General features: G+C 45.3%; 1 protein-coding gene across 1 annotated transcript; it reads left to right on the top strand.

Moving 5' to 3' along the window:
• Positions 1-4,095: 4,095 nt before the first annotated feature.
• ptgs1 (prostaglandin-endoperoxide synthase 1) lies at positions 4,096-13,216 on the top strand. The gene is made up of 11 exons (XM_047015974.1): positions 4,096-4,355; positions 4,484-4,573; positions 5,227-5,343; positions 5,970-6,110; positions 7,899-8,042; positions 8,316-8,497; positions 8,713-8,796; positions 9,592-9,838; positions 10,054-10,340; positions 11,451-11,598; positions 11,930-13,216. The coding sequence occupies exons 1-11, from the start codon at positions 4,349-4,351 to the stop codon at positions 12,307-12,309; spliced, it is 1,827 nt and encodes a 608-aa protein (XP_046871930.1). The 5' UTR covers positions 4,096-4,348; the 3' UTR covers positions 12,310-13,216.
• The last annotated feature ends 269 nt before the right edge of the window (positions 13,217-13,485 follow it).

Here is a 13,485-nt window from a genome sequence, read left to right as displayed (position 1 = left end):
TGAGGCTCCAAAGTGCTTTACTACCTCCTCCTCAAAATGTATTGGATGGGAAGGTCCCAGGGGAGGAGCCGGGGATGTTTTCATCCAATGATCTTTGAGGGGGGGGGGGCAAGAAAAAGGAGGGTAGGAATCATTGACAGACCTCTGAGATATTTCAGTCAGCAGTCGGATTCTAGCCATAGGGAGTGTGAAAGGTGATACAAGAATCTGTGTTCAAGAGAACAATCCAAGTTATTTTGTCCTTATGTTATTTCACTGGTCAGTTACCGCTACGGGGAATTAAATCATGAGGTGTGATACAGTCTCTATCACTAGATAACACACGTATAAATGTGCTCCTGGCTATCACCATTTGGAAGCCAAGCAATTCCCCTTGATGTTCCTACATTTGATTGAAGCGATACAACGCTGTATGTAATGAAATTATGCTAATGAACATTCAAGTATGAGGTATATGATTACAGCATAAAAAAAACATTCTTTAGGAATGAGCACGAAGCCACTCATTAGTAGGGGCAGACTTGTTTTAATTTGGTAGACCACCAATCTCTTGAGAACTTCCTCTTCATGACCTCCAGCGAGGAAGAAGGTGATGGAGATGGATGTATCTGGTCTGGAGAAGGAAGCAGTTGGCCTCACTGAGAATCAGCTGTTTCATCTCACAGCTTTAGCAAACGACACACCGAGGGCCTCTCACAGGACCTCCAGTACTCTATGCCTCTATCCAAAAACCCATCTGAGGTAATACATGATGACCACCCCCCCCCCCCCCTCCAACACACACACACACGCATACATCCCACCCCAAGTCTTCTGCCCACCCAAAACCATCAGTTGGATCGGCCCGTTCTCCAACTGGACAGGAAGTCTGCTAATCTGTAATCTGATCCACTGAGAGGAAGGAGGAAGGAACGAGACTTCAGTGCTTTCACCAGTGGTATCCATCACCAGGCCTGGACCCAGACTCATTAAGAGCAGGAGCATTGCTTAACTAAACATCTTCTCCATAAAATAAATGCTTCCAGGTTACTCGCCTGCCCAGGTCGGATCCTGAGGAGCATCTGATATCAATTATCAGAACCCGGTTGGAACCAATGAACCCCTCCCCCAATCTGCCCCCATCGAACCACTCTCCGTACAACCACCCCACGTCTAGCCCCCCTTCACACACCACCCCCCATCACCAACACACACAACACCTACCCAACCCATGAACCCCCAACTTCTCCCCCATACACCCCCCCAAGCAAACTCCTCCCCTATACAGCCCCCCCCCATCTCACCACTCCCACCCCCCCAAACTAACTCCTCCCCTGTACAACCCCCCCAACCTAACCTCTCCCGATACACCCCCCAATCTAACTTCTTCCCCATACACCCCCCCAACCTAACTCCTCCCCTGTACACCCCCAAACCTAACCCCTCCCCTGTACACCCCCTAATCTAACTCTTCCCCCATACATCCCCCCCCCCCAACCTAACTCCTCCCCTGTACAACCCCCCCCCAACCTAACTCCTCCCCCTTACACCCCCCAACTTCACCACTCCTAAAAATGCTGGATGATGCCATGACTTCATGACAGAAGTCATTATAGTATTTTTGGTATCTATTTCGAGTCTCTAGTTTCAGAGTGTCGGTGAGGGCCCTGACAGGCCCCGTATGCGGAGTGAAGCTGTGGAACAGAAAGTCTGCAGTCGGGGAAAGACTTGCTGACAGTGTTGTGCTTTCTGACATGGAAGACATACTGAGGCCATATGGTGCCAGCTGGACCTGCTCAGTCCTACACAGCCCTGCAGGGCCTCAGTGATGCAGTCTCTCTGTCTCCCTCTCTCCCTCTGTCTCTCTCTTCCTCTCTTTCCCCGTCTCTCTCTTCCTGTCTCTCTCTTTCCCTCTATCGGTCTCTCTCTCTTTGTCTCTCTCTCTCTTAACCTGGTTACTCAGAACATTGAAAAAGCAGGAAAACTGTTGGCCTACTTTAGTGTTTAAAAAACAAAACTAATTAATGAAACTATGGGCTGTCTTTTTGGTTATGATGAAAGTATGGTTAACATTTCACTTTTGAACTTTCAGGGACATTGGATGTTGAGAGGGGGGAACTTGTTTCAACAAGAGTTGTAATACCATTGCTCCACCTAGTGGAACTAAGTGAAACATAATCTTTCGAATTCACCTCATCGTGCTGTTCCCCAAACTACCCAATGCAATCACCGAAGACAGAAAATTTGAACAAAAACAAAACAAGAAAAAAATACAATTTTAAAGATAAACAGAATGCTTAAACTATTGCATCAAATCCAGAGCATTCCATTAAGAATGGAGGTATCCTCTGGTCCATTGTTGCACGGTTGGTGCGTTCACACGTTTGAATAATAACAATTCTGCATTGTTGGATGTCCTGTTGTAGGCCACCAATAGGAAAAGAAGTGCACTGAGTCTGTTTGAAGTCCTACACCCCAGTGATTTGAGCTCAGTAGTTGGCCATAGCACACACGGGCTCCGAGACCGAAGCAAGAGGCCGTTAAGAGATGGCCAAGTTCGGCCATTTCCACCAGAATCTTAGAAATAGGGTAGGTTACAACATCCATTGCTTGTTCTAAATGACCCACACTTCAAAGATTGTCGTTGACGGCATGTGAATTCTCTATTTCCATTCTCTCTCTCCATTTCTTTGCTCGTGCTTTCGTTCCTCTCCCTCCCCCCTCCACCTCGTTCTCTTTCTCGCCGTCTCTCTCATGCCCATCGATGTGAAGAACGAAGAACTTTTCGTCATGGAGAAGGCCAGACCGTCTGCCAGACAAGATGTCAAGGCCATCCTCCGAGTAGTCACAAAGTTCTCCTGGGGGCTCGTTCAGGGACAGCAGGACGACGGCATGCGGCAGATAGGCACAGGGGACACTGTTTCTCCCATGTCACCCAAAGCCCAACTGACGACCTTTCTAGAGAAGATGGAGGAGCTCGCCCCCAAATTAGTACAATTCACCTTCAAACATCTCCACCCATCGTTAGATGAGACCCATCAGCCGAATCTGAAGAGTGAGACAGCTGGCTGGGAGCAGAGAGGCCCAGCTTGCTCCTCCGTGAAGGGCAGTCCTGACGCAGCCATCGTTGAGATCAAGAAGCTATTGGAGGTGGAAATCCCTCTCTGCACTCCCTACAGGGACGCATTGTCGGCGATGCTGTTTGCGCGCTCGAAGACGGTGGCGTGGTTTGTGGTGAGAGCTGTCTTCGTGAGGCTGAACAAGGAAAGGAAGAAGAACGACAAACAAGTCCAGTATCATGTCACGGCTCAGGCTATCATCCGGCAGGTTCTCCAGTCTTCTGTTAACATAGTGGCCAGAGAGAAAGTTCTAGAGACTATTGGCCTCGTCTGGGCATCATTGGACTCACAGAAGACTCCTCTTCAGATGGGAGTGAAGGTTCAAATGTTGTGATAAAAGAATAATGTGTCAACCATGCTTGATATGACAGTGTTTTAATAGGACGCCCTCTGGAGTATTGGATGTGAAACAGATATGGGAAAATGGTTGTTGCCATGCTAATTCTGCTGTATTTTGATCACAGACCACAGAGGTTATGCCAACAACTGATCCGTCAAGCAACACAACTGATGAAGACAGTGGTGGGTATTGTATTTGGGCGTCTTCGCTCAGGCTGATATTCAATAAGGATGTGCTACAAGAAATCCATGGGAGAAAGCTGGTAACTAATGAACTGTATTCATTATGTCGTCTCAGAAGGCGGACAGGTGCAGAAGAGGGGGGCAATGCAAGGAGGGCAATACGAAAATACAATATAAAGAAACTATTCACCCGCTGTGTGGCCGAAGAAGAAAAAGAACCCGTGCGTACGGTCAACTCATACCGAAACTAACAATTCTATGTGCTACGGAACACTTGGTATTAAAAAGAATATCTATTTTTCAGATTTTTATTATTATTTATATCTATAAACCACCATCAAGGGTTAACTTTTCCTTTCTTGAATGCAGACCAATTAGGCACAATGTAACTGGGCTTGATTTGTAATTCACCGGTAGATGGCTCCACATTTACAACTCATCACCCATGTTAAAAAAAATCCGCCTCAGTAGAACAGTGAGATGAAAGCTGCAATAAAGTTCAGCTGAGCTTCTCAGGTCTCTGACTAGTTCTTATACACGTCACGTTTTTAAAAGTTCCGGTGAGGAAACATAGTGGTTGAGTTAGAGTTGCCAACACATCAGGTTGGAGTTTGGATGTATCTGTACGTTAAAAGTAGAATATTTTCAGTAGACCAACAAACTTGTCCTGGTGGCGTTTTGATAGGACTAGACGCACCCAAAGTGCGCTTAACGCAGTGTCCTGCAACATGAGAGGTAAAACCAATTTCCTGAAAGGTTTTAACATATTTCCTTGGTAAATTTGGTCTGTTTGGTTTTAGCAAACAGAAACTAAAGACACATGTGGTGATTAATGACAAATTATTTTCGTTGCTCATTGTCAGAGTCTATCGCGTTCGCTTGGGTATGTATCGTGCTTCTAAGGTCACGTCTTGCAGCCGCTGTCGAGCCTCAGGAAGAAAGTCCTAGTATAGGTAAGTGTATGTCCTCGTGCAGGACGTTTATAACATGTGTGAATTCGTTTTAAATATCTATACACCCCCAGGATGTTTTTATTAAATATCTAACGAGATGGCTGGCAACATTTAAATAAGGCGCACACAACTAGTAACTAGTTTATTAACTAGAAAATATCGGTCAAGTGAACAATCACCCTTTAATCATCAGACATATCTCCGTCCAGTTATGATGACTTAAAATTACTGCATTTCATATCTAAAGACAGCAGTTTCCCCCAAGAAAGTTTAGCTGGGGACTGCACTGTCATCGAAGTTGCCTGCTAGAGGGTTATCTTTTGAGAAACTCACAGCAGAGCTCAACGAGGAAGGATGTACTTGTCTACCCTTTCTACAACATTAGCCACAGTGAAATGATTGTAAAAACAATTGTTCAATTTAAAAAGTCGTTTTTCCGAGCAGAAAGAGACAGTAAGAAACCATGACATGACGTGGATGGGCAGGGCAGAAGATATGAACTGTTGTCTGACGTGTAGCTTCTCCATTCCACACTCAGAGAGGGACGTTTTAGTGATGCTTCATGCAACAAACCGGGCTGGTATTTAATTTAATATACGGTATTGTCAAGTGTACCACTGTAATCAGCGTGTTTGTGTGTGTTTCGTTTACAGTTAATCCCTGTTGCTACTACCCCTGTGAGAACATGGGTGTGTGTGTGAGGTTTAGCACACACCAGTATCAATGTGACTGTACCTACACAGGTTTCTATGGAGAGAACTGCACTGTCCGTAAGTTCCACCTGAGCTACAAGACAAACATGGCAATATTCTTCTCTCTGTTGTTCTGAGATTGTAAAAGGGAGTTAAGAAGGTTCTTTTCTATCAGGACATAATATTTACAAACCTAAAATCAGATTTGTATTTTAAGTAGTATATCAAGATGCAAGAGCAAGCTTTCGAGAACAGCTGTGTATATCCTGTCTTCGTTTGTGATGGCAACCAGAAAGAAGCTTCAGCCTGGATGTAATAGTATTTACAAATACTGTTAATTTATTATGTTAGTTTACCTATTACAATTGAACCAATGGAATATTCTCATGTGTGGACTGAGGTACACAAACATTTTTTGGCAACAGGCATTTGACTTTATTCAAAATATTTATAACCACATGAGAATATCATATTCTAGCAAACTGTTATGAATTCAGACTGCACTGAAATATGGGGTTTCACACCCCTATACTCACAGTAGGATGCTACATAATTATTTATGAAAAGAAAGAAAAAACACTACATTTTAAGATGTGATGAACATTCAAATGATCACCCGCACGCATGCATGTTCAGTGTGATCTGATCTCTCGTTCACCTCCCTTTCTCTCTCCCTTTGTGTCTCCCTCTCTCTCGCTCTGTAGCCGAGTTGTGGACGAGGGTTCGTCTGCTGCTCAAACCCAGTCCTGACACGGTGCATTACCTCCTCACCCACTTCCAGTGGCTGTGGAGCTTCATTAACAACTCCTTCCTCAGAGACAGACTCATGAGGGTCGTCCTCACAGGTAGGCTGGCTGCTTGGAACCTCTGCATTCGTTTCTGTTGAACCAGAACCAGTCCACATTGAAACACACCAGGCTTCACAACCACTAATGATGTCGAAAAACGTACATACAGATACAACAGATACATGTAGTATCTTTACAGCAGTTGATATACCTGATCCAATTTGGACTGCGGAGGGGGGTGGGGGGTGGGCAAAGTTACTTTCTTTGCCACTGGAGACTGGAAATCAGACTGGCTGCTTTCTAACCAAGGTTGACCATCACCTCAGCTCCCCCCTCTGTTTGGTTTCCAGTCTAAATATTTATGAAACGCATGTTGGCAGAGGTTCAGGCTGTGACTGGGCCAGCATCTCTCCAGTCAGAAGATCAGAACCAGGCAGCAGAAGAGTGTGAAAGAGAGGGAGATGGAAAGTGAGAGAGGGAGCGAGAAAGAGAAGAGAGAGGCAGGGAGAGCATAAGCAAGAGTGTGTGTGTGTGTGTGAGACAGAGAGAGAGAGAGAGAGAGAGAGAGAGAGAGAGAGAGAGAGAGAGAGAGAAGGAGAGAGAGACAAGTTAGGTAATAAAGAAATGCAGTAATATTGCTAGCATTAGGCAAGCGTTGGGTTTTAACACCACCAGACAGTGTTTTCAACATTTCAATGAGGAAGGATCAGGGAAGCGACACTTAGGTGCAGACTTCTGAGTCTGCTTCTTTTCAGATACATACACTCCACACATTGTACACACACACACACACACACACACACACACACACACACTGTTGTACACCCAGATATGATCCAGTTGTATAGGAGCACCTCCCTGTTTATAAAAATAAATACTTTTTCAAACAAAACCTAAAGGAGGCACGATACTCTGGGCGTGGCGGGTGATTCCTGGGGTCAATAGATGTGTTGGACTTCATGCAGCACTGGCGGCGTTGACAGCCTGCAGCTGGCTGACTTGAAGTAGTGAATGCCATTGGCTGCCTCAAGTCAGCCGGCTGCAGCAAAAGGAGATGGGGGGAGGGCGTGTGACGCAAGATTAGACACCCATAGTGACCAGGCGGGATTAGGAGACAAGAATCAGGTGTGTGGCAAACGGGAGTTGTGGCAACTGGCATGGTCTTCTCTTTTGAACATCTGTTAAGTCTGTCAAGTCCAAACCTCCATTTCTACCAGGTATTTGCTTCTTCTCATGTGTTTTTTCTCTATCGTTACTAATATGTTATGTTATATTGTTCTATTAACACGTACACGCCAATCTTTCTTAGTCTCTTTCTCTCTGTTTGTGCAAGCCGGTAATGGGGTGGAGTGGTCTTTCCTGACCTGACATCCTGAGAATATTTACTCTAGCCCCCACCCTACCCACCCTGTCCACCCTACCCACCCTGTCAACCCTGTCAACCCTGTCCACCCTGTCCACTCCTACAAATATTTACCAACCCTGTACATTACTTTCTCCTTTCACTCTTTCCCCCTTCTCTTTCTCTCATTCCCCTTTTCTTTCCCTTTCTGGCTTTCTATATATATCTCTCTCTCCCTGTCTCTCTCTTTTTCTCTCACCCATAAAACCTTAACACACCAAATAATTCTTATCTTATCTTTGTTGCTGACTGATGAATCTCACATCCTCGTGCCTAATGAGAGTGTGTGTTCCACGTCTAATCTCTGTCAGATTCGACATGCATTCGTTCAAGTATCCTTCCGTCTCCACATCCTGTCGCCGAGGGACTTATCTCTGCCCTGTTCTTTCTTTCTCCCCACGTCTTTCAGTTTTTCCAATGACTGTGTGTTTTCTTTCTTAAAGTCAGGTCCAACCTAGTTCCCAGTCCTCCAACCTTCAACTCAAAGTATGGCTACCTCAGCTGGGAGTCCTACTCCAACGTTTCCTACTACACCCGGCTATTACCCCCCGTGCCCAAGGACTGCCCCAAACCCATGGGCACCAAAGGTGAGAGGTCGTTTGTGTTGTGCACCAATCAGCTAGAGGAACACAGTTGACTGACATCTCTTAGGGGAGATCCGAGGTGTATCTCGGTGGTAGAGTGTTTGGCAGCGGATCAAGAGGTCACAGGTTCAAATCCCCACCTGTGATTTACTGGATGAGAACATCTGCCATACATTATTAATATTACCGGTATATGTTTATATCAAATAAACATTTACATTACTATTGTTATAAATCCCCCAAATGAACACCATGTCTTGTTTCTCTCGCCTGAAGGGAAGCTTGATCTCCCAGACCCTAAACTGATAGTGGAGAAGTTTCTTCTGAGGAGGAAGTTCAGGCCGGACCCTCAGGGCACCAACCTGATGTTTGCCTTCTTCGCCCAGCACTTCACCCACCAGTTCTTCAAGACCCACAACCGAATGGGACTAGGCTTCACCAAGGCTCTGGGACACGGGGTGAGAGACGCAGGGGCCAATCCAATCCAGACAAATCCATTTCTGGAGCTTAGTCCCATGTTTGTCTGCTTTACAAAGGCCCAGGATAGAACCAGGCTTATCCAGTATGATTGAGTGTTTCGAACTTGAACTGGACATGCATTAAAACTCTTGCAGAGTATCTTCCCAAGGTAAAGTAAATTGGCTAATGTTTTTTGTGTGGTTGAACCCATTAGGTGGACGCTGGACATGTGTATGGGGACTCCCTGTCTCGTCAACTGAAACTGAGGCTTCATAAGGACGGCAAGCTGAAATACCAGGTAGACCTTCCCAATATGACTATCTCGCTGCCAAGTTCACTCTTTCCAGCTGAACTCTGTACCACTATGAGATCTGCTCCACTGTGCACTGAGCACCAATCCATCGCTGAGTGTCAAATTCTCCAAAATGTTACTTTATCGCTGTGTGACGGTGAAAACGGTATGTTTGTGTGTGTGTGCATTACATTTTGTGTTAATTTACCGGAATGCTGTGTGGAGATTTGTCAACATGTGAAAGTGTTCTTTGGTGTGCGGAATTATTTAACTTTTATAGCCTTGGAATGGTGGACTTTTTGGACAGTTTGTTTGCGTCCCGGGATGTTATATTTAAGTAATAGGTTCATATAAACTCACTAGACCAAATCTGTAGCCTTTAAAATGGTGATAACCCTCCACTTCCTCTCTGAGGTAAACGGTTCAGCAAGGGCCATCTCATTATGGGGAGGTTTGGATGTGCTGCACCAGTGAAGCATTGTTTACAGCATACAATGATCCGAGAACTTGATTTTATTCCCCCCCCCCCCCCCCCCAGAATAAGTATTGCTAAAGTAGTGTTTCTGGGAAGCCTATTTGGAAGATATGGTGGGAAGTTGGAGCAGGTACTGCTAAGTTAATTTGTTGAGAGGATTGGTGACTTTTACGCGCTGGGAAAATATACGGCCTAACTTCTAAGACCATGAGTCACAAAGGTTAGTGTGACTTCTTCCCAGTCAACGGTTTATCCAACTTCATTCTTATTGTTCTTTCACCAATTCCTCAAACCCGACCTTTCCCCATGTCGACTCCGTTCCCCAGGTGATTAACGGGGAGGTCTACCCGCCTACGGTGGACCAGGCTCCAGTGAACATGAGCTACCCTCCGACCGTGCCCAGGGCGGAGTGCATGGCCATCGGGCAGGAGGTGTTTGGCCTGCTGCCCGGCCTCACCATGTACGCCACCCTGTGGTTGCGAGAGCACAACCGCGTGTGCGACGTCCTGAAGAAGGAGCACCCCACCTGGGACGACGAGCAGCTCTTCCAGACCGCTAGGCTCGTCATCATCGGTGAGGGGGAGACGGGGAGAAGAAGGGGAGAAAGGGGAGAGAGGGGAGAAAGGGGGGAGGACTTGCGTTCTTGACCGTTCTTTTCTGAACTCTCTCGGGTTTGCGTATGGGCATGTTTAGAGGGTCACACAAACGCAAGTTGTGAAACTCCCTTTTCAGCTTTTTTTTTGAATTTCGTCTTGCATGCTTTTATAATTCATGTGATCCGCTTCCAGGTGAGACCATCCGGATCGTGATCGAGGAGTACGTCCAGCACCTGAGTGGCTACCTCCTGCAGCTGAAGTTCGACCCCACGCTTCTCTTCGGCTCCCAGTTCCAGTACAGAAACCGCATCGCTGTGGAGTTCAACCAGCTCTACCACTGGCACCCCCTGATGCCCGACAGCTTCCACATCAGCGGAGATGACGTGCCCTACTCCCAGTTCATCTTCAACACATCCGTCCTCACTCATTACGGCGTGGACAAGCTTGTGGATGCCTTCTCACGCCAGCCAGCTGGACAGGTAGGCCTACTGGTGGCTGAACGGTTAGGGAGTCAGGCTATTAATCAGAAGGTTGTTGGTTCGATTCCCGGCCATGCCAAATGACGTTGTTCTTGGGCAAGGCACTTCACCCTACTTGCCTCGGGGAGAATGTCCCTGTATTTACTGTAAGTCGCTCTGGATAAGAGCATCTGCTAAATGACGTAATGTAAATGTAAACTGGTGCTGGTGATGACATGGGTAGACTGGTTCTAGTGATATGTGGTCCTTCTGGTTCTGATATTGGTAGACTGGTTTTGGTAATCCTATGTCATTGAGATAGTATTGTGGCAATGTTGATCCTTTCCTGGTAGCTTAGATGGGGTTACGTTGCACTGTGGCTAGTCAATACAAACTGTTTCTTGACTCTGACCACCAAAATACAGTTGGAACCATTCACTTCTTATCCTTGATTGTCTGCTGTCCTTTCCATATGCATTTAATATTATATATGTATGCATGCATTACTATTTGTATGTCAATTTGTTATAAAAGTGTCTAAGTACATTGCAAATACACTGTCAATGGCAATGAATGTTGGAGGACAGGTATTGGGTCTGGTAGTGGCTGTGGTGGTATTGGTATTGGTCACCCCATTTGGTGTATATTGGTTAGTTGTTTTTAGAAGCTAGAAGTTTCTATTTTGCACCAGAAAATCACAAAAGTGTGCAAGGGTGAACAGGGTTGTGTGGTTTAAAGAGAGATACATTCAGGGGCAGAAAAAAGTCTAATACACAGGATGTGCTGGTAGGGAAGGATGTTGAGGCTGTTCTATCTTATATCTACAACATTCAGAGCATGGATCCACTTTGAAGATGAGTCTCACAGATTTAGCAGTCTTTATTTACAGAGAATGTGTTCATTTCTGTAAATCTCCTGTGAATTGAAGTACATACAGTGGATACAATTATTCTTTGTGGAGACAAACTTTGCCAAAACAGTGTCAGACTTGTAATGTCATCCAGTTTATCTGGAAAGTGACAAATATTTTTCGCCCTCCCACTCTAACCGTAATAACCGGAACCTTCTTTTGATGGTAATACAAGCTACTTTTTTTTTCTCTCTCCTTCCACTGTTCCTTTTCTATCTCAGGTAGGGGGTGGCAAGAACATCCATCGGGTGGTGACTAAGGTGGCGGAGGGGGTCATTGAGGAGTCCAGGGCTCTGCGTCTGCAACCCTTCAACCAGTACAGGAAACGCTTCAACCTGAAGCCCTACACCTCCTTCTCAGAGTTCACTGGTGAGTGACTGAAACGTGGAACTTGAATGCTGAATCCTAAACATGTCCAGAATGTGATTATTTTGGAACCATTGACAAGAATAGAACAACGTTAGTCTGTCCAGGATGTATTATTTTTTTTATGAGTTGATCCAGTCCTCCTTAAAAGGTTTTCTGGAATGCTAGGAAAAGTCATGATCTGGTGCAATAAAAGTGTCTAAAGGGAATTGAAATTCCCACTACTGGCTAGGAATAATTCCCATCTACAGTATCTGCTCCCGTTCAGTTGGCGGTAAGGCACAGCGCCGTACGGTAACGACTCTGGTCTCCTGTGCTGCTTCTTCCTCCATAGGAGAGGAAGAGATCGCCAGGGAGCTGGAGGAACTCTACGGCGACATCGACGCCCTGGAGTTCTACCCCGCCCTCATGCTGGAGAAGACCCGCCCCCGCGCCATCTTTGGCGAGAGCATGGTGGAGATGGGAGCTCCCTTTTCACTGAAAGGTCTGCTGGGGAATCCCATCTGCTCGCCAGAGTACTGGAAGCCCAGCACCTTCGGAGGGCAGACGGGCTTCGATATTGTCAACTCGGCCACGCTGGAGAGGTTGGTGTGTCTGAACAGCAAGGTGTGTCCATACGTGGCCTTTCGTGTTCCTCTGAAGGAGGAGGCGCAGAAGGAGGAGCAGAAGGAGGCGCGGAAGGCGGCTCCAGAGAGGGTGTCTTCTGAGCTCTAGCCCTGAGTTCCAAGCTCAGCTCTCAGGGGGGTTCAGTCACCGTCAGCTGCTCTCTCGACTTTGATACCTGGATGTTTACAAAATGCTTTGACTGCAGTTGGCTACAATTTGTCTGACAGTTTATAGAAATACGTTTCGTTTTTTCAACGTTAACAATACGTACCACTGTTTATTAATTTATCAGATCATCTTCAGATGTTTAGCAAATGGAAAGGGATTTTAGATTTTTCTTCTGAACAGACACAAATGACACAAAACGTAATGTAGTGAAATATTGATTTATTTTGGTTTACCAGAAGTGGTGTGGCCATTTTCGTCCGTCATTAGATTGACATCAGAATACTTCCCACAAGGCCTTAGGTGTTGCTACTTCGACATCTGTTTGTAAATGAACAGAAGCTGCCATGGTTTTGTGGCATACAAACTGTATTCCTTTACCTGTTTTATACTGCCCAGACTCACTGCATGTCACAGTATGAGAATGTAAAAGTTCATGCACATTTCCATTTATTTTTCATGAGGCATTTTTATACACTGAAATAAGACTTGTTTATTAAGTATGTAAGTACAATTAAAAAAATGTACAATTCAAAAATGTATCAAGTCCAAAATGACAAAAGGCATTTTGTCTAGGAAACGGTTCACAACAGACATCAACACAATGTCCACCATGGAAACATCAGAACAGTCACACACAGATTATGGTGTTGCTTAGTCAGGGCTGTTGGATGTAATTGACAGTAAGCCAATAACAATTCCTTTGGTTTCAGTAAAGATGTAACAGTCTGCCTATAACCCTGACAGCTATAGTTGATGGTGAGTTGGCTTCCTGAATGGACAGTGTAACAGCAATGGTGATTTATTTTTGCAACAATCCTTGGCTTTTTTTCAGTGTTAAATAAACAAATACCAGAAAATCGAATTGTGTAATCTCTACCTTAATCAAAAAGTATAAAATATACAAAGTACAGTACGTTACACTCCAGTCTTGTAACTATTCAGTGAGCTGTGCACATGGCAGCTTAAGAGAGCTGGCAATAATATATTATTCTTCCATCTAAAATGTAATAAAATAGCATATCAAGTAGAAAGACAAAAATACACCAGATGGTACAGTCAGTACAGGTGACAGTGCAGTATGTACAGTCTAATTCAAGCCTAGTCTTCAGAAGAAAA

Source organism: Hypomesus transpacificus, unplaced genomic scaffold, assembly GCF_021917145.1.
Source record: "Hypomesus transpacificus isolate Combined female unplaced genomic scaffold, fHypTra1 scaffold_31, whole genome shotgun sequence".
NCBI classification, from domain to species: domain Eukaryota; kingdom Metazoa; phylum Chordata; class Actinopteri; order Osmeriformes; family Osmeridae; genus Hypomesus; species Hypomesus transpacificus.
Note: the sequence above shows the minus strand (reverse complement) of the source record. Positions and strands in the feature narration are given on the sequence as shown.